The sequence below is a fragment of the Emys orbicularis genome, chromosome 11 (genome assembly GCF_028017835.1).
Source record: "Emys orbicularis isolate rEmyOrb1 chromosome 11, rEmyOrb1.hap1, whole genome shotgun sequence".
Lineage (NCBI taxonomy): Eukaryota > Metazoa > Chordata > Testudines > Emydidae > Emys > Emys orbicularis.
The window spans coordinates 46,243,269-46,269,092 of NC_088693.1; the positions used below are offsets into that span (position 1 = coordinate 46,243,269).

Sequence of the window (25,824 nt, forward strand, 5' to 3'; positions counted from 1 at the left end):
GTTCCATGTTTTTGGTTGGCCACAGTGCTATTATTGGAGAATAAGCCAACTCCCCTTTCCATTCCAGGGATTGTTCAAATGTGTGTGTTCATGTATTTCCATTCCTTAACCATCCTCAAGTAGCACTAACTATCCACAATCGAACAAGTTCTGTTGTATGGCACTACATATTTGGTTAACTCTGCAAATACACAAAAGGCAGGGTGGGCACTTCCAAGCAGCAGACTTAAGTCTGATCTCAGAATTCAGGGCCTGGCTGGTAGGGAGTTCATCTTGAACCTGTTTCTTCAAAAAAGGCCTTTTCAACCTGAAATAATGCCCACTGCATTATGAACCTAGTGTAATGACAACCTTCTTCTCTCCAGGATAAACATTGCTCACTTTGAACAATGTCAGCACCCCATTTTGTGATATGGGGATTACAGAGTGAGCAACAGTAAAATATGAACATTTGCAGCATTCCCTATACAGCACTTATATGGGAATAATGTGGCAAATCTGTGATAATCGGTTAAACACCCAATTCACACTGGGCCCAGTTTTTTAGATTTTGTAAATACAAACTTTTATAAAATGTTATGAGTTCAATAAAACAACCCTATACAAAAATTCTATTATTTTCAGCCTCGAGATTGATAGAAATTCTATTCTACCTGGTAACTATTTTTTTCTTGGACAATAGACAAAGCTGTCAACACTTATGCAGAAGACCCTACTGTCCTCAACAACGCAGGGCAGTTGTATTGCCACAGTATTAATTGAATATACAATTTTAACATGCAAAGATAGACATGCAACGGCCATGCTGTGCTTGATTCTTCCCGCTAATAATTGGCGCAATCCTTTGTAATTGAAAAATGTAATTGCAGAAGCACATCTTCTAAGATATGCACTGATGTACTGCTGTATTATACTATTACATTCTTTTTCAGAACTATTTTAAATGGTATAATGCAGACCTGTCTGACATTTTTAGCAACAAATTTTCCTAAAGTCAGCTTTGTGGGGGAATGTTATCTCTTGTACACAAGAAAGAGATAACAGTACAATAGGCCAAGTCTAGCAGGTGTTTTGCCTGACTACTCCTGCAGGCTGGATATCACATGTGATGGGCCAATAGTCTAGTTCAGCAAATCCTATATTACTATGCTTAGCCTTACCGAACGTGAACCTCTGATGCTCCTTCCATTAAATCTCCATCTATATTCCAAGGATAATTCCCTTCTGCAGAAGTAGCATGCAAAACCACATTTTCTTCTGTGTCATGCCCAATTTTAGTTCTTGGTTGGATTTTTACTTCCTGAACTGCATAAGTCTCAACAAAGGGAAAATTAAACTAAAAACAAACACAAATGTGTATTAAAGTCAAAGAGGTAACTAAAAATAGGTTCTTTACTGGTTAAAATTGTGAAATTAAAATCTTACTTTTTCTCCTTAAATACACTAGAACCTCAGACTTAAACTGATTGAAGTGTGTAACTTATGGAAGAAAAAGTGCAGAGAATATTTCCTACAATAAATCTTCCCAGGTACAAGAACTTCAAAACAGCTATTTACTTGGAGTACATAGAGCACAGTTTTATTTCCCAGCTTAATATTTAGACTATTTAAACATAAAGATCCTTGGGGGAAGTACTATGGCTTCCTCTGTGTTATGAAGTACTTATCATATTGTAGGCACTCAATTTCTATTATTCCCATGGTTTTAGATTTATATGAAAAATATGTAAAAAAAAAAAAAAAGTTAAATTTAGTTAATCCTAAACCATCAGACTTACAGCTTCTGAACATTTCATGGTAGTTTAGATCAAGAGACAATCATCTGAGCAATTTTTTTTTATTTTGGTACAGAATGGTAATGTCTGAGGCAGAGAAGCATCTGGAGTTGCCTAGAAGTGGATTTTTCTTGAGAAAGTATCCTAAGAAATTACCAAAAAACAGGAAAAAAGGATAAGGAAGACTGAGATATCTCCCATAGAGAAGCCAGAATTTGCTGAAGAGTGCTGATTTCAGTGGGAGACTTTTAGGCTACAATTAATTTTTCTTCCCCAACTGAGTAGCATAAAGCCAATGCACTCTGATCAAACAATACCTCAGATAAAGACAAGCATTTTTCAGAGTTTTAAGCTTCAATGGATTACTGTCTTACTAAAATTCACATATAAACTTGCTTTCTTTAACATTTCCACTTTCTCAAACATATTTTTATACACACACACACACACACACACTTTTCATAGACTGAAACACTAGCTGATCTAAGTAGGATAAGTTTTAGAAAACAGGAACAGCAAACAAGGTGTCTTGCTGATTCTCGGGTATGAGGCAGCATGAAAATGGGAAACTTGGGAAAGAAAGTACAGTATCCGATTCACAGATGAAAACCATTATATGAGCGCTAAGTTTTGCATTAAAGCATTGCCAAAAAAGGTTCCAGTTTAATGGTGTTCATGTTGGTGCACTATGGATACAGAAAACACACGAGTAAATATTCATGTAGATAAAGCAAGAGACATTAACTACCCATTTGTCATGCACTTTTTCAGTCATGTACATTTTATAGGCAACTTGTTTCCTGGACAGAACAAAACTAAAATTTTGACTCTGGCTTTGATCCCATTAAATGTATTGTTTATATTCAAGCCAGTGTTCATAATTTAATGTGCTATTTTACTTTGAATAGTGACTCAATAGAAATGGTATCACAGGATTCCATTTTTATTGTCATGCAATTATTTCCAGATACATTTGCTCAGTTTACAAGCAAAGTGGTGTATTTTTCAACTCTGTAGACTTACTCAAGGATTTGAAAGTTATGCTGTTTTTTCTGGCTTGTCCATCATAACCAGTAACCCTGACCCAAATGAGGTGAGTTATAGGCATAGTAAAGGTTCATGCAGATTATAAAGTGGGTCCATGTTCCCTTTCACAAGTGCTAGCTGACAGAATGAGAGAAAAGTGCAAACACTTCTTCCTATAAGAGTGCTACAGTGACAGAATGAGAAAGGCTTAAAAGCCTTTTCTGAGGCATATTGCTGCCACCACAGTATGGAGCTAGGCATCTCCCAGGGATGACATCCAGCACAAAGGAATGACACCTCTTCAAAAGGTCCTAAATTCTGAATGATCTGAACCAAACCTAAACTTGCCGATCACTAATTTTACATAATGACATGACTCGTTTGGAAGATGACCAGTATACTTTCACGTAATACATTTACTTGGGTTTGCACTGAATATTTTGAAGCAACAGTGAGGCACTCTGATAGAAGAAACAAAAACACCACTAATTTCTCTAATTTCCGTGATGCAGCTAAATAAATGGTGGAATATTTTTAAAAGGCAGATCTGCAAACCTCTCCTACAGTCCATTCATATCCAGATCCAGGAACTGGGGTCTATGAAAATCAAAGGGCATAACTACTGCTGCCATTATAGCATGCAGTGATTTGCCAAAATTGTGGACTTAAGTATTTGTTTCTTCTGAAGAGTAGCATCTGGTCCCCATTATGTGCCCTTAATCTCAGTACACTAAATTTAAACACAAAATTTCTCTGTCCTTATTTTAGTTCAGGAGCTTTACACTCTTGTGCAACTGCTCGTGTAAACCACATATAAACTAAACCATAACAGATGGGCTGAAATAGGCTAATCGGTAGTAGTCTGATTAGTGATTTTCAAAAATCAGATAAAAGGGGGCTAATGCATTCTGACAGGGAAACTAAGTCTCCTTATGAGGACACTAATATTAACTCCTGTAGCATGTCTACCTTCATGATTAGTAGCTCTTTTATAATCTCTCTCTCTCACACACACACACACACACACACACACACACACACACACACACAGAGTGATTAACTGTACCTGATTTTTCACACTGGCATATCTTTTCAGATGTTTTATAAACTCTGACCGAGAAGTGTTTCGTACAACAATAAGAGCCATGCTACCATTATTCAACCTGAAAAGTACATGTTTTGATTAAACTAATGTTACATTCAAAGGTCTTAAACTAAATTCACAAACATTTTAAGTTGGTTTAAAAATCAATATAAAACAAGATTAACTTTACTAAAATTATTCAGAACTTTTCAATATACTTCAGTGATTTTTATTTGGTTATGAATCAAATACTTTCCCAACAATTATACGCAAGAATCAGCTTACTCCTGAGAGCTGCTTATTCTGATTCTTATTTCACATGAAATTAAAGATCTGGTCTAATAAACTATCATGAGAGAATTACAGATCAAGTTTAATTGTTCTACTGCTTTGTATATACGAATGTTTAAATTTAATATAAATCACTTTAGTTAACTGTAGCAAAAGAGAAATGTATAGATTAAATAAAATAAATGGTAAATAGAATCCTAAACCAAGGAATAACAGCAATACAGTGAACATTAAAAAGCTTTGTAATTTTTCAGTTAATTTGTTGATTACAATCAGCTTCACAAAAAAACAATGTAGATAGGAATCCATTACACTTAAATTATGAAATTAACATTAATCTAAAGTCATTTCACATAAAAGGCTGATGAACTTAATATAAAAAACAATTAAAAGTAAATCTAGTTGTGGAATACTGCAATAAAATTAATATTTGTACATGTTAGCTTACTTAAGATGATTTTTTTAAAATCCATGGTCACCTAAACAGAAACCGCCTTTTCCATATAAAGACTGTCCTTTCACAAAACATCATCATACATAAATTGATGTAGTTCTATTAATACAATTATCTTGATTTACACCATCTGGGGATTTGGCCCTTAATACTTGCACTAGATTGTAAAGTACTTGGGACAGGGATTTTATGGTACACAAGTTTTGGTGCCAAAGACATCCTTCAGTAAAGGGGTCTGTGATGTACAGCAGCCCACAAAATGAAACATCAACAGGAACAATTAATAAAAACTATTTAACACAGAAACTATGCCAACAATCTGTAATATGAAAGTAAGGAACCCTGACTGATAAATTCACCTGTTAGAGCAATTTACAGATGTTAATGAGACTATTCTAATCTCATACACAAGACACCAACATTCTGACAGTACTTCTGGAGTTAGCAATCAAGAGATAAAAGAAAGGGTACGTCTTCACTTACATCCGGGTCCGGATGTAAGCAATCGGCTTTCTGAGTTCGATTTATCGCGTCTGGTTAAGACGCGATAAATCGATCCCGGATCGATCCCGGAAGTGCCCCGGATCGATCGCTGGTACTCCAGCTCGGCGAGCGGAGTACGCAGCATCGACGGGGGAGCCTTCCTGCCGCGTCTGGACCGCGGTAACTTCGGACTAAGGTACTTCGAATTCAGCTACGTTATTAACGTAGCTGAATTTGCGTACCTTAGTCCGAAGTGGGGGGGTTAGTGTAGACCAGGCCAAAGGAAGGAAAAAGTTGGAGGAGAACAGCAAAGACTTGAGATCCCATCAGCTTGAGGACATGATGGACAGAGGCAGCATCTGATGAGGATGATAATTTAATTGTATAGTGTCTGCTAAGAAGTGGATGCCAATGTTCAATCTGAAAGATACAATTTAAGATACTGTCTTCCTAAAATGCCACCACAGATCTTTCTGAATGAGCTTTATCCCCTGCTGGGGACTTTGCCTTTGCACACACTGAATTCTGTGTTGCTACATCCCTGTAGACCTCAACATTCTGCAGAGTACCCTCTACAGAGGCAACTTTTAGTTTGGGACAATCTTTTTCGGTTGTGGAGTCATCTGATGTTGCAGAGGTTTTCTGAGGTAGGATGCAAGGTAAAGGAGGTGTTTGAAAATGTTCTCTCTAGCTCACTTTTTTATGATCAAGAAACCTACATATTCTGCCAGGCAGGCATATAATTTTGTGCAAGAATATTTTATTTAGTCATTATGGCTCACATTTTCAGAAGTGACTAGTGATTTTGAATGCTTCCATTTTTGGGTGCCACTGAGATACTTTCAAGGGGGATGATTTTTAGAAAGTGCCGATCACCTACACTCTGAAAACCAACCCCTTTAGGGCATCTCAAGCAGGGCACCCAAAGGGATCCAAAATCATAGTCACGTTTGGGGCTTTAGACTAATAGCTGTAAAGCTGGATTAACATGAACAGTGGTCAGTCAGACCCAATGTATTCAGTCTGATCAAAATGTCTTATAAGATGCAAATGGGCAGGTGGGCTGGCTCTCGGGGGGAAACATGACAGTTGGAGTGAAGACAGTAGGTGAGGTTGCAGTAGTGGCCAAGTGCTTCAGAAATGGCTCACGTACCTGCTGCAATTGGTGCAGCATTTTATCTTCCACCTTGTGCAGCGTTGCTGCTGTTCACTGTCCTGCAAGAGTCACCTGCAGAGAAAGCACCCCTCTCTCTATCTAGCTGAGTGCTTCTCCTTGGCCATCTTGTTCGAAGTACAGTGCTGACAGCTGGAATTGATGCTGGGTTGAAGACACTGGAGTACACGGTTATCTGAGATGCGGGGGGGGGGGGGGCTCATCTGCACTTGAGCTCTAAACAGTGCCTTGGAGCTGTCATTAGATCTGCAACCATTGAAAGACGGGGACAGATTAGAGAGGACGAGAGAGGAAAGCTGAAAGACCTTCTTCCTAAAATCTTCACAGAACCTTTTCCATTGCCTGGAAAACTGCACTGAGAGTCAACATGTTGACAGAATAGATTTCTAAACAGTATAGAACATCAATATACTATCTTCAAGTACATACTTTTTCTCTTAACAAATAAATAACTACTACTACTACTAATAATAATAATAATCCAGGCTATGACACCTCACATTTCCCTCTCTAAGGAAGATGGTTTTGGTATGAAAACGTTTCAGCAAAACTCTCCCCCACTGAGGAGCCATATCCCCAGAGTACATATGGATTGGTGAATTTGCTTTCTGAAGAATATCTGTTTAAACTGCTTACAAGGCAGGCAAGAGGGGCTGAAGTGAACAAAGCAAGTTATTATACCTAGTGGTGAGTAGCCTTTTGCCAAAAGCCAATAAAAGTTGCATGAGATCTGGTGTGATATGTGCAAACAATACATCCCATACAGTTGGGAAGCTGCAGAAAAAAACAACAGGCACAAGGTAAAGGCACACGGATTGCATGACTGAAGAATGCAATGGCTATTTGTTCAGTTCTTCTGACACTAAAATGGGCTATTGGCTGGGGCATAGTTGATTATGAACTCACTATTCACAGTTACCACTTTTCATACTTTGCTAGCTATCAGATGATAAATATTTTCAACATTTCAATCTGGGATTATATTCAGATTAGTTAGCTAAAGGTGAAAAACTCCAATTTTCATAACCAATCGCCAGCACTACACAGTTCCCCTGAAAAGATGAGATATGCCTTTTTAATTTAGAGGGATTAGTAAAAATTGTGTATCCTGAATTTGTCAAAATGACAAAATGAGCATTTAAAATTCTTTATGGTAGGAGAAAAAAAATCAACAGGACTTTCCCAACTGGAGAATTCCAGTTCAAGAGGAATTTTTACGAGAAATCCACGACCCAGTTCTCCTCCTATCAAGAAACCTGAGACACATGATTACTTGATGACTACTACTTAAGTCAGTCTTGTCAACTAATTTAATCACTGTAATTATCCAATGATTATTCTAGTTAGATGACTTGATCCAAAAACTGATTACAATTCTTGAGATTATGGAGTCAAGTGCAGTCCATCCTCCCTCCCCCACTACAAGAGGGTCTAGACTGCCCGAGACACAGGCAGGCATTCCAGGAAAAGCCAAGGTTTTAGAGTAAGATGTCAGAATTTATAGACATTACTCTAATTCTTTAAACCCTTACTGACCTGGTATTAGGTGCCAAGCCTCTTGGTGCCATTGAACATAGACAGGGGATTGCCATAATGCTCACATTCAGGAAGTGACCTTGAATCGTGTGCCACTGAACCTTGCTGTCTAAATATAACAGAGTAATTCAGTATTACATTAGTTTAACCAAACACAGTTCACTTTTAAGGACAATTTAATTTGAAACTCACCAGATTTTTTAAATCTCTCTTTCTTCTTTCTAAAAATAAAAATGTGTCACATAAAACAATTACAAATAACAAAGAACGTAAAGAAATACAATTTTAAAAGTAATTGAACAATTTTTAATGTTACAGTTTATCTAAGAATAAATTAGATATCTGACACTGGAAGAAAGGATCACTTAGCAGTGAACAAAATGGAGTAGTGCTTGTCTGACAGGTCCTCTGTACTGCTAATATCAAAAGTAAAACTATATAACAAGGTTAATGTATACTTTATGTAATGAAAAATGTAATTGTTGGCTAAATCATAATCTTAAAAGAAATAAAGTTCCATTTTGCCTTGTAATATTATTGCATCAAAACAATATTTCATTTTGTTCTAATTTTATCTTCAAAGCTATATACTTGTATAGATACAGGTTTGTTTAATTCAGATTTACTTACGTAACATTCTCCTGGGAGCCCTGCAGTGAATTTTTCAGAGGTAGAAATGATAACTCACATTCCTCTGGCCTAGAAAAATATTGACATTCATTTCCACATAAACCAATATTCTGACTGCTAAATCTGCTTTTATCAAGGTTAAAATAATTTTAAGATGATGATGATTAATATACAGATGCTTCTCCTAATTAAATGGTGACATTGCAAGGAAGTACATGATAAAACCTGAAAAGTGTCTGCCTGCAGTCTCATTTTTATAAACATTAAGAAATATATTAATATATATTTAACATCTGGTAAAATTGAGGGTAATAATATTACATTTTCATGAGGAAAATAAAAATATTGAAAATAAACCAGCATACTTTAGACTTGCCAGTGTTTTAATTACAGCAAAATCTCTCCGCTGGTTGGAGGGCATCCAGCGATGCTTTTCTGCCAAAGCCAGAGTTCTTGCACCAAAACCAAACATAGCTGAGAATCCAAAACGAAGAAGCTTGCTTGGACTACTGAAAGTGCAGATGTCCACTGGCTGTATATGTCCTGAAATATTACAGAAGACATCAAAGCTGCAAATATTCCTTTAGTTTTCAACCTAAACTTATCTACACTTCTAAGGAATAAAGAGAGAACAGTAGCTTAAAAGGAGAGGAAAGCGGGGACATGTGAGTTAACAGATGAAAGAGAATTCCAAGCAGACTATTAATTAATTTCTAGATTAATAAGTTAAGCATTATAGAAGGAGCATGAAGTGAAACATAGTTAAGATTGTGCAAGTGCATTCATTCTAACAGCTTACATTCAGATGCTTATAAATATGAAACTTTTTATGTTTTTGTGTACAAGTTGGCACTTGTCAGTCTGAGTACGATTTATGCAAACAGCTATATTCAAGGAAATGAACATCTGATATTAAAAAAATGTTTTTTACTAAAAAGTTCTAGCACTGCAGTAGAAATTTAGAATTGACAAAGTCCCTTACATAACAGATGCACGATTTGATGGTCAGGTGAAAACTGGTTTTCATTGGCCAAGTTATAAGGACTTCAAACATACATGCTTCCTTTTTCTATCTAATAAAACTAGCTGCCTATGTTAGAGACATGGGAACTTATAAAAACTGAACGGAAATTATCATTAATAAACTCTCTCTCTCTCAGGTTTCCATTGGATTTGTGCATGTGTGAAAAAGAAAGTGAAGTGAACTTCCCAATCTAATGTACTGGGGCATGTTCAATATTAATCTTTGAAATGGAGCTTGCATCATTGATTGACATATTAACTAATAAAGCATTCAGCTGAGGTCTAGCAAGCAGTTACACTTAATGGAACAGCTTTTTTTTTTTGCTTTTTTTCCCCATTTTTCTTTACAAGAAAGCAATACAGTTCCATACAAAAATATGCCTTAAAAGGATTATTAATGATGCAAAGTGAAGTATTCAAAATTCAGGAAAAGTCAAAGTTAAGGTTACACTGGCAACCTTAACTCTGTCCCCTTTGAATACACATAATATTGAATAGCATTATCACATTATTTTTCATATACTTAGAAATTCTGTCCCATTTATTGTGCTGGTTGGATGGTGAATGATGCCATGTTGTGTAGTAAACAACTACTTCCATACAGAAATTGTTGGTATGCCTTGAATCCACACCGAAAGATGAGGATAAAAATCAATATTGAACAATTGCTTCAACCACCCATTTTCCCTACTATTAGGCAGGCTTCCTGAATTTTAAAAAAGTATGTGATCAGTGAATTGTGTATCATAATGCACATACATAAGAGACAGAGTTAAAGGTTGCCTGTGCAACTCTGGCTTTTCCTGACTTACTAAATTAAAAGAAAAGCAGTATAAAACAGTTAATCAATGACACCACCTGCCATGGAATGTGGTGAACTCTCATCAATGCAGCTATTAATAGTCATACTAGATACCCAAGAATAGTTTATCAAGAACAGTTTAGAGAATCAACTCTGTTAAGATACACAGTGGATTAGATCTCATAGGAGAGGTCCCTTTCAAACCAAACTATTTGATGATACAAAATTCATCCTGACACAACGAAGTATCATTGATTTGTTAGGCAAGCACTCCCTTCCTTTGTGAACAGGTATTCAAATTTTTAAGTGATATGTCTTTTAATTATCTGAAAGCTTCTGATAACGCATTTATGAATTACCCATTATAATATGCAATGTTGCAGTTACTGCATGGTTGATTCCATGAAGAGTATGAGCCAAAACATTAGTGGAACCTGTAAAAATTAATACAAACAATTGTTATAAGACTGGTACTGAATGATAGACTGGAGAATACAAAACAAAATAAATAAAACGATGTTTCACTCAATATAGACTTTTGAGGAAGAAGAATTTGGTTCAATTTGTAACAGGATTCATTTGAATAAACTTTCTACTCCACAGGGCAAGACTCTTTAGCCCGGTCTACTATATAACGTAACTTATAAATGGAAGTTATGTTGCAATGGTAAACTACGCATCATCCTCTGCCCATTGATTACTGTCTTCCTATGTATGCAAAAAATAACAATCCTCACTTCAACTCCATTAGCAATTAATACAATTTGGGCCTACAATTAAAAAAAAAAGCTAGGCAAAGGAGTGTGGATCTTTGAAAAAGGTGTTTAAAAGTACGTAACAGTTTGTGGCATCAATTAACAATTTTGGAAACCTGAGGCCACCTTAAATTTCACAGGTGCACTTAACTTGGCTATCAGAAAATCACATGACAACACAAAAAAATCTACTAACAAAAAAATTCACACCAAGAAAGTAAACAATTTAAAAGGAACATTTTGCACTAAAATGAAAGGTACATGTTTATAACAAACATACATCAAGATAACACTGATATCCCTACTGAAGGGAGGACTTACAAAACTTGGGAGGGGCTATGCATCCAAATATATAGCTAGAACCAAATCCTGAGGTTCTTATTCAGTGAAACTCATACTGCTTTTTGTAACAATTTTCTTGAGTAAGGATTGATTAAGAACTGGGAGGTCAATCCCACAAAATGCTTAGTATTTCCTGTGAACTCATCTCACATGAACTTCAACAGGAGTTGAGAGTACTCAGCACCTCACAGGAAGCCCTCAGTACCTGGGAGGCTTTGAGTAATGACCTCAGGATTTACACCACAGGAAGGAAATAATTGAAGTGCATCTAACAAGATGCTGCGTGTAGAACAATCTTTGAAATTTACATCTTCAGTTTTGCAATGCACCTCATGGAAACAATCAGGGTGCGTGAATGCAATAGAAATTCTATGGAGAATATTGTCCGTCAAACTTTAAGAATTCTAAAGAAGCTTCATTTTTTTCTAAAGAATAAAAAATTTAATCTGACTCATTCATCTCTGTATCTCTTCTTTGCTAAAGAAATTGCTATACAATGACCCTTTTTATTCAATTGCATTCTCTCTTCTAAAACAGAAAAAAATGGTCAATTAGGGTTATGAAGTACTTTGAGGTGAAAAAGGAAACTGACAGGTTCAAAAGAAATACTATCAACTTGCTATGCAGCACACTATTAGGACATTACAACTAGACACAGAAAACAATTTTATAAATTCCATCTACAATTTATAAATCCATCATTCAGTTGACAGAACAAGTATTTTCTCCATGTTATTTGATTTTCCCTTCCTTTAGTGGTTGTACAATAGGTGTCAAAATACAAAGCAAAATCATCACTCTAAAACATTTTTCCATATAAGATACAATTCTGTGGGCTTTTTAATTCAGTGTCTGTAATGCTATAATGTATAGCACTGGAAACATTTTTGGTTAGAAAATTAACTAATCAGCATTGACCTCAAAATGTATCCTTGGCAAAGAATCTCAAATGCATGCTCAGCACCATTTTATGTTTTAAAGGCCATTATAACATGTAATCTCTGGAGTTTGAAGCACAGGGTCTGAACCGTTGCATGACATTTCATAAAAGAAGTTGTTCCAAATGGTTTGGTTAGAATCATTTTCCAATCTTAAAGCAAAACTGTTTTTGCAATCCTAATACCTGTTATGTAAGTGCTTGTGTGAATCCCAACTCCATCAGTACTTAAAAGATGGGAACGTTCGGGTACTGATACTAATAACTTACTAGGGGTTTTAAATGCAAAATTCCCTCTCCAAAATTACAGTAGGAGAAAAAACAGATATGCATACAAAAATCCCCAAAAAATCACACAACTTGGGTTATTAGAAACTATTCAAAAATAATTTTGCTTTCTATTCACTACAATAGGGGTGCTATGTTTTTGAAAAATTTCCACTTGATGTCTTTAGGGATCAAGCCAATAAAGACATTGCATAGAGTGAAATATAGTTTGATAGATCAGGACCATTCTGTTTTGAAGCTGTTGGGGATGCCTGATTTAAGCAGAAGCAACTTGCTACTGCAGCCTGAAGCGAATTTATGATCAGCTAGGACCTGACTGAAGTCAACAGCAATCTTCCCATTGACTTCAGCGAGAGTTTGATCAGGTCCTTACTAAACAAATAGGCCCCAAGCACTGTTCCCTCCTCTTAAATCTATATATTATGTAATAGACTATAAGCTGTGAACACGCACATCTTCACTTGAAGACAAGAGAACAATCCACCTTTTTATGTCTCACGGGAGAAGGCAAAATACATGTTGACATGTAAAAAAAAGAGACAAGTTGGGTCTTTTGCTCAGAAAAGATCCTGTCCACCAGTACCATCAAGAACATATCTAGAACACATCCACTTATATGCTACAACATTTTTCTTCCAACCAAACATTTATATGATGATAGTGCCCAACAACCCCAATAAAGGATCAGGAACCCATCATGCCACGTATTACACAAATGTACAATGTGCTGCAAAAAACCTACAGACAACACAGGTAAACACTAAACAGGCAGACAATATATAGGTAAAATATTCAAAGTATACTTGCTTGCCTTTTTAAGCTATTGATTCATTTCCCAAATTATGTCCTCCTTCCTCTCTGGCCTGAGATGCTATTTACCCTAAATTTAACAGAGACTGGGTGGTGCCGCTGCACCTTGTCACTTTAGGGAGAGTGAGAAAATGGATGCAGTGAACCCATAAGCTACACAGTGCAATCATTATTTAGCCTTAAATATTTAGGTACCACTCATAATGGACCATTTGTTTTAAAAAAAAGATTCAACTTTTGGCACTATTCTACAGAACTATCACAAAATATATTTTAACAAAAAATTACAACAGATTTTTTTATCCAGAAAAATAAAATTCTAGACAGAATTTTCTTTTCTTTCCTTGACAATATAAGCTACTTCTCACTATCTCCTCATGAAAGCATCAGAGTTAGGACAAAAGTGTAATAGTTCATCTATTACAATGACTGATGGAGGTACCAGGCAGAAATTTAAAACAAAAAAACAAAAAACAAAATCCACCCTGTCCTTGGAAGTGCATACACTTCTGCAGAACAATTAACGTAATTAACCAAACATGAATATTCATAAAGCTGTTAATGTCTCCCACATCCAAACAGATAAATGTGATGTAATGACTTCCTAGTCAAGCATATCTAAAATTCTCATGAAAACTGCACCACTTTCATTCTTTGCCTGAAATATCATAGAAATTAACAGTCCCTCAGTAATATTTTATTGTCCAATTAATTGGAAAGCACAAATTTATTTAAGTGGACTATTTAGGACGATAAGGATCACAATCATCAGTGTATAGATTGTCTCTTATTTTATAACAACTGGATTGCTTTTTTATTTTTATGTTCTTCCAGATTTTCCCCTCTATCTGAATCCCTCTGTACAGTTCCTTAGCAGTAGTTCCCATAGCAACAAACACTATTACTAATGACTAGCAGTACAACTGCAGGCTTCCCCACATGTGATCCATTTGATTTTGACCACAATACAGCAGTTTGGTCTACTGACTTGAAGTATTTTAGTAGAAACACACTCCCTCTGGGTCTCTCTCTCTCTCCAGGAGGCTAACTGCTCCAAAAGCAATCCTCTCTCCTCAAGTATGCTGAAACTTGAAAACTACTGCTTAGCACTCTAAATCTTATACCGACTCTAAGGGGCAGAAAATGAACTCTAATCCGTGTAAATAATATACTCTCTAAAATACCTTCTATTCTTAATCAACTCAACCAGAAAAGCATGCTATTTTGTACAGTAAATTTATTTATAAAATTACTAAATGATCTATTGATATATCTTTTAAATACACACAAATAGACTACTTTTTCCAAAACAGATAATTTATAAAGTACATATAATAATAATCAGCATGACATAATACTTAACCAAAATATGATTTAAAAAAATATAAAAATCTCTCTTAAAAGGCATTTGTTTTACTTGCATTATTTAAATTAGTTTAATCACCCTATAATTCAATTTACTCCCAAACATATTCTAAATGCACATTCCTTTGGGTGCACCTATCTTTCTTGGTTGTGATGTACAACTCCTTATTAATAAACTCAAGAGAATAAGTACTAATGAAGAGGAACAGTAACCTAAGCACATCCAAATTGCATGAAGTAAAAAGTTGGAGAGATTCCATCTCATACCACCACCACCACCACATTCACAGCAACTCAAATGACAAGTGAAGGTCAGAATGGTGGCCTAACATTTATTTGCTTCATGTAGCTGAGATCATTATGTGGTCTCTCACTAAACCATTCCCTTGTTCTTGTGTACTTTAAACCATCTCTAATATAATCCACCATATTTTTCTTCTAATTATTGCTTATTTTAAATACTGCATTTTGAAAATGTTTTTGCTGTTATTTGCAATTTGTAAAAGCAAAAGCAAGTTGAAGCTCTTTAATACTGCTTGCAAAGAACTACCATTATTTCTTTAAAAGGGAGAGTAGGGTGACCAGACAGCAAATGTGAAAAAATCGGGAAGGGAGTGGGGGGTAATAGGAGCCTATATAAGAAAAAGACCCCAAAATTGGGACTGTCCCTATAAAATCGGGACATTGGGTCAGCCTAAAGGAGAGGAATATAGATAGCTGAAATCATTCCAAAGGCAACCCATGCACTTACTTCAATATTTCTTATGGGAAATGATTAAACGAGTAAGGTATGAACGGCCATTAGCTTTAGAGAAAAGACATAGCTCCATTTTTTCCCTTACTGGTTATAAAGGATACATGAAAAATACAGTTACAAATATGAAATCAAATCAGCTCCTCCCCTCCCCCCCAAAAAATTCACAAACAGAAGGGACTCTCCATCCATAAATATCCCTCTTTCCCCATGGGAGTTTCTCAGTCACCTCTGCAGTATCATCCCTCTCTCTGGACTCAGTGGAAATCTCTCTGCGTAGCCCAGAGTACAGTAGAATCTCAGAGTTACAAACACCAGAATTATTAACTGACCAGTCAACGACACACCTCATTAGGAACCAGAAGTATGAAATCAGGCAGCAGCAGAGACCAAAAAAAAAAAAAAAAAAAGGCAAATGCAGTTCAGTACTGTGTTAAATGTAAATTACTAAAAAAAGAAAAAAAAAGGGTCGGGAGTTAAAAAAAGATTTGACAAAGAAAACTATTTGTGCTTGTTTCGTTTAAATTAAGATAGTTAAAAGCAGCATTTTTCTTCTGTAAAGTTTCAATGCTGTATTAAGTCAATGTTCAGTTGTAAACTTTTGAAAGAACAACTAACATTTTGTTCAGAGTTACAAACATTTCAGAGTTAAGAACAACCTCCATTCCGAGGTGTTCATAACTCAGATTCTACTGTAGATGCTGGAGGAGCAGCAGAGTGCGGACAAGCTGAGCTGGTAGTGGTAAAGAAGAACAGGTGGGACAGAGTCAGGTCAATGGAAGGCTCAGCTGGGATAGGGACAGGGACAGGACAAGTCAACGGGATGCACACTCTGCCCCTATAGCCCTGCAGAGATAAGGTAAGAGAGTTAATATGGCCTGAGACTGTATGATCTTTTTTGCATAATTTACCACAGGGTTGTTGGAGCAACTGCTACTAAGGGGAGCTCCTGGAAACATGAATCCAATGGAGATGCTGCCGAAGAAACTGGTGGAGGGAAGTAGGAGGACACCAGGGACATCCACAAGGATGGCACCATTTCCATGAGGGCATGGAGATGAAACCTGCCCTCCCCATGGAACTCGAGAATGGGGAGGAGCAGGAGGAGAACTGAGATTTCCTCTCCCAGGGGATCCTCCCACAGGTAAGGAACTGATCTGTGCCATTACTATGAATTAATCCAAGTAAGATTTATTTATTATTTATACTAGTAGCTGAAACAGTACAATTCTGACTGGAAACGATAGGCAAATTTTTAACAGTGAGAGTAATAAACCACTGGAACAATTTATTAAGGGAATGGTGGATCCTCCATCACTGGAAATTTTAAAATCAAGATTGTTTTTTTAAAAGATATGCTCTCGTTCAAACAGGGATTAAATTCAGGAAAGTCCTATAGCCCGTGTTATACAGGAGATCAGACTAGATGAGCACAGTGGTCCCTTCTGGCCTTAGGGCTGGTCCACACTGGGGCGGGGGATCGATCCAGGAAATGCAACTTCAGCTACGAGAATAGCGTAGCTGAAGTCGATGTTTCCTAGATCAAGCTAAGTTTACTTACTGCGGGTCCACGCGGCACAGGCAAGCTCCCCCGTCGACAGTGCTTCCTCCTCTCGGCGAGCAGGAGTTCCGCAGTCAACGGGGGAGCGCTTCTGGGATTGATTTATCGCGTCCAGATGAGACGCGATAAATCGATCCCAGAAGATCGATCTCTACCCGCCGAATCGGGCGGGTAGTGTGGACCTACCCTTAGAGTCTATAAGAAAGGTACTTAAATGAATCTGTATCTTCTGTTCTCACCTGCTGGTATAATGCCAAGAGGAAGTGGTGCTCTGACAGGTGAAAGAATGTAATCTGTATCTCTTCCAGCATCCATCTGAGCTCTAAGTAGTAGACCATGAGCTATCTCACTGGTAGACCCATCGCCACCAACACAAACCACCCTATTAAAAAAAAAAAAAAAAAAAAAATCAACGATGAGGCTCAGCAGTACAAGATAAATACTTTTGTTTCATATATCATAGCTGATCCATAAATGAAAGACAATTATAACGCAATAAATATCTACATAAGGACAATTCAAATACTTATATTATATATATACGTATATTTCTAAATAGTTTTTAAAAACAGAATCATTTCTAGGTATTTGAATTATAGTTACATATAGAGAAATACACACACAGTGTACAGGTCATAATGACTAAGAGAAACATCACTTCCCAAGTTCAGTAACTAAATCTGTGAAGTATGATAGGTAGGTTAACAAACATGAGAAATTGGAATGTGTTAATACCCTATCTCACCTGCACAAACAATCTTTTTATTTCTTTCAGTGGCAAGAAGCATATAATTCTTCTTTTGTTCATGGTAGCATACATAACATACTAATGTAATCCGAAATTATAAAATACTGCTTATTTTCAATAATTCATTAAAAACTCAGAGGCATTAAAATCATTTATAGATAACATCTCTTAATTTACAGTGGTGCTAACAATAATAATAGATGTGTAAATATTATAAATGTTACAAGGCACTGGTTTCGTCTTTTAAACATGACTGTCACAGTTATAGGGCTAACTGCACCGCTGATCTTTTTCTTGTACGCACATAGGAAACAACACAAAACAATGAGACAAAAATAATATATAATATTCATGAATTATTACAGGCATGTTCTTCACAATGACATGATTTCTATTTGTTACTCTTTATTATTAAGGCTATCCTGTGACACAAGTCAGTATTACCTATTTTAAGAAAGACTCCACTGTTAGTATTGTGCCAGATTCTGCCACCGTTACTCACATGCTGTAGTACCTTGGCTCCGGCAGGCAATCCCATATAGTCTCAATGGGATTGTTTGAGAAGCAAAATACTAATCTAGATTAAAAGAATCACCAAATCTGGCCATTGCTAAACACATCCACACATTAACACTCACTTAAAGTTACACATAAGAACTAGAAAATGAAATTGATCAGACAGACTACAAATGAAAGCATAACTGTTAAATCTATGTTTATAATCCAAACTGGGCACAATTCAAAAAGTAAATAAATAGTATAAATAATGAAAAATAAATTAGATTTTTAAATACTCTCAAAATTTGCTGGGCAAACAGGTGTTGGAATATAAGGGGTATGTTTCTGCTTTGGGCCAGATAGCTCAAAGACATTTAGCAGTTCATCTTATTTAGTTCAGGAAAGAATTTTTCCCATAATGCATTTGCCACATTCTGTTGCACACTACTTTGGTATATCTTGTGGTGTCATAGGCCTAAATATTCTTCAGGTCACTGATTTGAGTGTTATTCAGCATATGGATGCAGCAGATAAGTAGAAGAGGCATTCTGTTGCTTCAAGTAAAGTAGTAAATAATTTGAGTGTCAAAAACTGGTGGGCAAGAGTCTTGTGACATGAACTGAAATATCTTTGCCTCTCAAAGAAGCTGGCTGCAGCTTTGGAATGGACGGCTAAAACATTCAGGGACTGGAAGGGGATGGGGCCTGGAAAAGAGCTTTATGATCTGACACTGAAGGTGATCCATGTGCTCTTAACAGAAGGTTTGCCATGGGGACTCTCTGGGTCTGTGAGAATCTTTGGAAGCCTTATTGTGATTTAGTAGGGACTAAATGGCAGTAACTTTGAGTTAAGTTTAGTAAGGCTTGCCTTAAAACCAAAATGCCGAGAGTTAAATTCCGCTTTCATATATATTGATGTAAATCCTGAATAACTCCATTGAAGACTATGTAGGCTGCACGTACACCAAGACAGCTGAGCTCAAAATTTTGCTCTATGCATTTTTATTGATACCACAAGTGGCAGAGATAAGATATAACTGAAAATGCAGAAAAAAAAAGTGTGGCTTCAGAAGAATAACAGAACTCTAACTGCGTATAGTCATATCTCGAAAGAGATCAAAACTTCACTGCTGCATCGGCTATTCTAAAATCTAAATACAACATTAACACCCTTTATTTCTGCTCTCTCTGATGTATACTCCTTTGCACTTCAGAGTAGAATTAAATATTATATGTAAATAAATATCTAACAACTTATGTATAAATCAGCTATGCGAGATAGTTTAAATAAGGTGCTGAATACTCTTGCCATTGGATTACTCATATGGATAAAATTAAGCTCTTGCTTAAGTTCTTTGCTGGATGAGGGACAGAGCAGGACCTTGCAGGATCAAGCCATAAATGCATGTCAGTGTTTATTAATTGCCAGAAATATAATAAAACAAGGCTAAAACCCATTTCAAAAGAGCTAATCCTGACTCTATGCAAACACTTGAGGGATATACCAAGGCATAAAATCCTACTACCAGCAATCCTTTGCATGAAGGTACTTAATCATTGTTTCTGTAGTAGGTAATTAAACTCCCACCTGCTGTGGCTATAGAGGAGAATGCTTTTGTCTGTAAAAGTACTGCTGTGGCTAGTGTCTTTTTTCTGTTTCTTAAACAGCTATTAAGCAGTTTTACAAAGCAATGTATGTGAATGTTAATAGAAGTTTCCCCAGATAAACATAATTTAATAATAAAAATATGGGCGTTAGCACTCTCCAATGTTAGGAAAAATTTTAAGAATAAAATTGATGTAAAAGTTTGTTCAGAGGACATTACTTAAACTTCTGCATGCATGCATCTTCTGTTGAATTCTTGCAACTATATCCAAAAATTCAGCCAGTTTTATAATGGTAAACTCTTTGGAAAAACAAAATATATCCTACTATAAATACTGAAGTTGTATTCTCTCAACTTTGACACGTTTCCTCATCTCATAGTTTTTTCTTACTTATGTCTTTATTTTTAAACCAGGATCCACCTCATCCCCATGAAACAAGAAAGGAAGTTCTGGCTAAAAATTGCCCACATAAAAACCATTAAATCTCCATGACACAAAAGGTTGGCACATACTTCTTTTCTGCATGTTAATGGCAGTCCTTGGTTGTTTGTCTGATCTTATTTTTTGTTGTTGTAAGATATCAAGTTCTGAAGACTTATGTTGCATTCATTACTGCCTTAATCTTCCATAGGATGATATAAAGCCAGAACTCCTGCAAGCACTTTAATGTGAACCCTGTAAGTGGGTTTTCACCCCCACGTAAGATTCAGCAAATTCATGGCTGTATTTTTTGTTTGTTTATAGAAAAAGCCTCTGTTTGCTGGGCACTTTCTGGACATTCAGGAAGGTCAGCCTGCTAGGAGGAACTCACAACCTAAGGACAAGGTGAAGGAGGTCATATCCTGGAATCCACATGGCTACAACTACACCGCATAGCCTAAGGACAGACAGACAAGGAAAACAATTTTTTTTTTTTTTAATATAAATCACCAAGAACCACTTTGTTTAGACAAGAATTAGTTTCTATTGAGCTACTCTATGGGAGTCTGTGAAGGCCTCCAATGGGAACAAACAGTCATCAGGTGCAATATTCTTACCAGTTTTCATTGACACCTGTCTAACCTGAAATATTTTTCTCCGAAATCCATGACATTTTAAGCTCTTGATTAGGGAGAAAAGACTTGCGTGCATTTTCTATGCTTTTGTCATAGTTCAGACTGGATATAAGAAAACAAAGCTAAGGATGTACAGCAGGCTAGGACTAGTAGCATCACCAGGGCATAATCACCATACCAGTACCAAGGTTTGGTATTAGTGTGAGAAATTGAGCACCTTACCAAGCCCTAGGGTGGGGTGGGAGATGTCCTGGTTAAAGCTGATTTAAATGTAAGCCTAAATCCAAGTACCAAAAGGGAAAGAATCATTCATCTTGCAAGGCTGAAAACAAACCTAACTCTAGCTGTCCAAAAGCTAAATCCAGCTGCTGGGACTTATATCTATCTGCCTTGTCTTGCTCAGGAAAAGAATTTTGGGGAGTAGGTTCCTCAAGATGGTTTTCCTTTTGGCTCAAGGTCCAGAATCCTCTCCCTAGTTTCCCAGGGTTATTAGCTACAGTTTCTTCAGTTCCCTGCTCTCACTAGGAACATTGCCTCCCTTTTGCTTTAGGTACAGGGGATAGGTTTTGTTGGGGAATTGCTGGGACTGCCCCGGTGAAGCAAGGGCTGCTGCTTTCTTTCCTAATGATGGAAGCTGCAGCCATTCAGAGTGAGCAAAAAGATGATCCCTAGACACAGTGCACAAAGAACTCTGGCAAGAAACACAACATAGTGCCTTTTCGCTACCTTGATTTAGATTTTGCATTGCTATCACCATAGCTGAAGTAGATGCAATGTGGTAGTTGCTAGCCAGCCACCAGAACTGCCTGTCTGTACATCTCACTTCTCTTCAGTTACATTTTTTTTCCTTCTGTAGGTAAGATAGTTGCTGAGCTACAGATCCCTGGGAAGAGAGGGCAATTCTTATGATTCCATAGGCTGTCACTCTGCCTGTCTCTGCCTCCCTCCCACCAAGCCACAGAAGTTACCTTTTCTAATCCAATTTTTGGTTAAAGAGATTGCAAAATGTAAAAATAGACCTTTGAAGTAATTTTCAGCTGCACTTTTTTTAATTTAGAGGGTTTAGAAATTCATATGTTTTTGGTTTTTGTCTTCCCAGACATTTTAAAATCCTTCCATTAATTAAGAAAAACAAATTCTCATGAAGGGGAAAAATTTGACAGAAAATGGAAGTCTTGTATAGGTAGAACTATCTGGGGTAGTCTTGTATAGGTATAGGTTGCCTCACACCAACATGCCTCAGCCACAAATTAGAAGGGACTCCCTTTGTTGGTTAGGAAGCAAATGTAACAGAAGGCGAAAATATAAATACTATTTTTGGAAGTGACTATATCTCTAAGCTAATATCAAGTAAGAGAGGTAGAACTGTTCTGGAAGTACTATTGAGGCATAATTTAAACCTTCTTATATGGATCACTGGAAAAAGTAAAAGAAAATACAAATTCAAAATAAGGCTGTAAAAATAGCCATGCTATATAGCACTACAGTGTTTACACAGGGCCTGATCCTATTCCCACTCATGTCAAAAACAGTACTACTGACTTCAAAGGTGACAGGATTGGGTCCATATAATTTCTATTAATATTGTCAGAAAACATATTTCCATTCTTTGATTAAACTTAATTTGAGTCACTTTTTGGGAGTTTTAAGGAAAAAAATTTCAAGTTTAACATTTATTTAAGAGAAAAGTATTGAACTTCACATTAGGAACCATTTGTATGAATAAATCTATGAGTTTAAAGCACAGTAGCTCTGTCATTATTGCAAATACAGAAGGTTGACATTTAAGAGAAAATGATCTGAGAAGCCTTTAATGTTTATTTGGGGGTGGGGGATTAGGCCTGCACAAGAGAGTTATGGATTACTATATATTCAGTAATCAATAAAGAATATGAAATTTAAAATTACTAGGATAATTTTTGAAAACAAAAGAAATAATCACATTAGAGGCGCCAAGTTTTAGAACAGAACTAATCTATTTGGTCCAAATATGTACCTGAAAACAGGGTAATAAATTTAATACAACCTAAAATTTTACCAGCAGGCATTCTATAAATTAACTAAAATTGTACCTACGTAAGCTTTCAAAGGGGGTAGTTCAAAGCACTCTAGGGAACTTTTAGTGCATGGCAGCAGGGTCCATGGGACAGTAGGCCAGTACAGGGTAGACTTACACCTCAGCTTGTTGTGAACTAAGTGCTTGTTTAGACAAGCCCTATGTGATTATTATTAGACACCTCACAGTAAAAAGCAAAACTAATAATACCAAACTTACCCATCAAATGGGTGGAGTTCACATTCCGTAAGCACTGAGAGAGCATGTCCTTCATATTCAGTTACTATGAAAGAGATTTTAATAATTAAAATACTGAAAGTTTTAAGAACTAACTTCAAACAACTTATTTTTATCACTCTCATATGAACATAAAGTAATAAGTCAGAATTTATTTTTGCTTATATTTTGATCATTAAATGCATTAGAAGTATTAAATGGCTTGCAAGTTTAACAACTTTATAAACAAAAAGGTCAAAATCGTACTCGATTACAGAAATTATTTGGTGGTATCTGATACATAACCAGTTTCTAATTTAAAGCTGGTGTTTTCAAATTCAGAGGATGAGCAATATTTGTTCATAGGTCAAAAATACAAGTTTCTGTAATGGCACAGTTGGCATATTATCGGAAAAGTTTAAGCCTATCATCAGATAGAAGTAAATTATCTAAATACTAACCACATTCAACTGACCATGTTAGAATATGCAAGCTGCTTAACTAAAAATCTGAGTTAAAAATAGAAATATGAAATAAAATCAAATACCTGATTTATAACACAATATAACAGAATATAACACAAGGAGCAAGGTGGCACAAGTATACACCAGAGTCTGGTAGCCTCTGGAGGAAATGAATCTGTCACTCTACATTGCTGTCTCTGTGATTGTTGATGCCCTGTGTAGTACTGAAAATGCCAATGAAGACAGGATAAACTGGCATACTACAGATGGCACAAAGCATCATAACCACATTTAGCATTTTCAAGGGCAGCTTTGCCAGAAGAGACAGCCCAGCTGCATCCACCCATCAAAGATTTCTGCTGACTGACATGACACTTGCAGATGGATTTTTTGTGTAAGAATGTGCATCATGATATGCAAGATTAATCTTTCATGCTTGTCTGTCCTGGTGCTAGTACAGTTCAAGCTTTTCCTCCAATGTTTCTGGATACTGTTAAAAATATTAGTTTTGGTGTCTAAAATAATGATTCCATATCCTGCAGTATTATCTACCCCAACATTATATTGTAATATTTCTATTGACCACTCAGATGCTGCTGACATGAATGGAAAGCTTTGAATTAATAAGTACATTGAATATTTGTACTCTTCAATATTTATTTAATTTGAAAGAGACATAGAAAGCGATGTAATTTCCAGTCATTAATTACATATTACAATATATTTTTCATATTCATTACAATAACAGAATGAACATCAGCAGAGAACTATCATTCAGCATTGCTAATGAATTTCCACAGTAATAAGTTCCTGTAATTATAAACTAGGTTAGCATACAAGGGGAGAATTTGAAGCAGTATGCTATCTTGAAATCAAAGTTAGTGAATTAAAATTTTGCTGCTGAAGCATATATTGTTGCATGACCACAAACAGTTTTCTAGCATTTTTTACAATATTAGCTTCATAGAGAAGTATTCTTAGGTGGATAAAAAGCTTAATATTAAGGCACTGGTGCATTCAGCTTCTTTGTTCTTTCAGGTGGGAATTTAAATCCCCTCAACAACAGCTATAGTACATGAAAAATAAAAGCAACTAACATAACACAGTTGGCAAATACATTGCTTTTGATGTGAAGATATAAAAAAGGCTCAAATATATCATTAGTATTTCACTGTGATAAAAAAAAATCATCCTCTGCAACCACATGATTAATAATGGGGCTACACCAGAACTTTTTAAATGAACATGGCAACTTTTAGACAACTTATTATGACAGTACTGGGAAAAAATAAAAATGGTATGCTTGCTATGCTAAATTAGATTTTTTTTAATTTCTTTTTCTTTTGATTTGTTCAAATGTACTCACAGGCCTCTTAGTGTAATATACATCCATTTACAATAAAATCAACTCACAAAGAGCTTATACAAAACACACACAGCACACACAACTCAATACATTCAAGCCACCTCTTTCAGTCAAACATATGGATGAACAAAAAGACCATGAAGCACACTCTGAAGATGGGGAAATTTTGTTTATTGTTGAGCCAGTGAGGGAAGTGAATTTCAGAGCTAACATCCTCTTTTGAGAACACAGTTCTTTTTTCCCCTCTAGGGTTCAAATCAGGGAACAATATGCAAACCCTGCTGGTCTCAACTCTCGCAATAATGCATTAGGAGGAGAGTTTCCAAGATACGTAAAAGCTTAATCAAAGCAAAACAGCAGAGGTAGGTGGCATCTATTTTGAGCTCTTCTGGGAAAGGGATCAGGTATCTGGTGTTTTCAGCAGAAATCCAAGGACAAGGCACAGAAGTGCTTTCCTAATGGATACAACTCTAAACAGGAGGTATAACCAAAGAATAAGGTCCAAGGCCGGCACAGAGAAGCTTGTCTAAAGACTATACATGCAAACTAGAGCTGGGCAGAGAAAGTTTGCTTCATTTCAGAATGAAAGTCAAAAATTCCAAAATTCTTTGCAAAAGGGAATGGAGCCCCAGGTCAGGAGCAGTTCATGAAACATTTAGATTTCGACAAACCAGCAAATTCCAAGGCAAAAATGTTTCATCTGACTTTTTTGACCTTATGGAAG

At 36.2% G+C, this 25,824-nt stretch overlaps 1 protein-coding gene across 1 annotated transcript in view; it reads right to left on the reverse strand.

The window, feature by feature from the left end:
- The window catches only part of CERKL (ceramide kinase like), a 96,691-nt gene that overhangs the window by 365 nt on the left and 70,502 nt on the right, over nt 1-25,824 (reverse strand). Inside the window, exons 4-12 of the mRNA XM_065413664.1 lie at nt 23,274-23,337; nt 17,330-17,472; nt 10,638-10,712; nt 8,819-8,996; nt 8,454-8,522; nt 8,016-8,044; nt 7,824-7,932; nt 3,868-3,964; nt 1,161-1,336 (exon numbers count right to left, since the gene is read on the reverse strand). Of these exons, the coding sequence (XP_065269736.1) occupies nt 1,161-1,336; nt 3,868-3,964; nt 7,824-7,932; nt 8,016-8,044; nt 8,454-8,522; nt 8,819-8,996; nt 10,638-10,712; nt 17,330-17,472; nt 23,274-23,337 (940 nt within the window). The remainder of the gene's footprint in view (nt 1-1,160; nt 1,337-3,867; nt 3,965-7,823; nt 7,933-8,015; nt 8,045-8,453; nt 8,523-8,818; nt 8,997-10,637; nt 10,713-17,329; nt 17,473-23,273; nt 23,338-25,824) is intronic.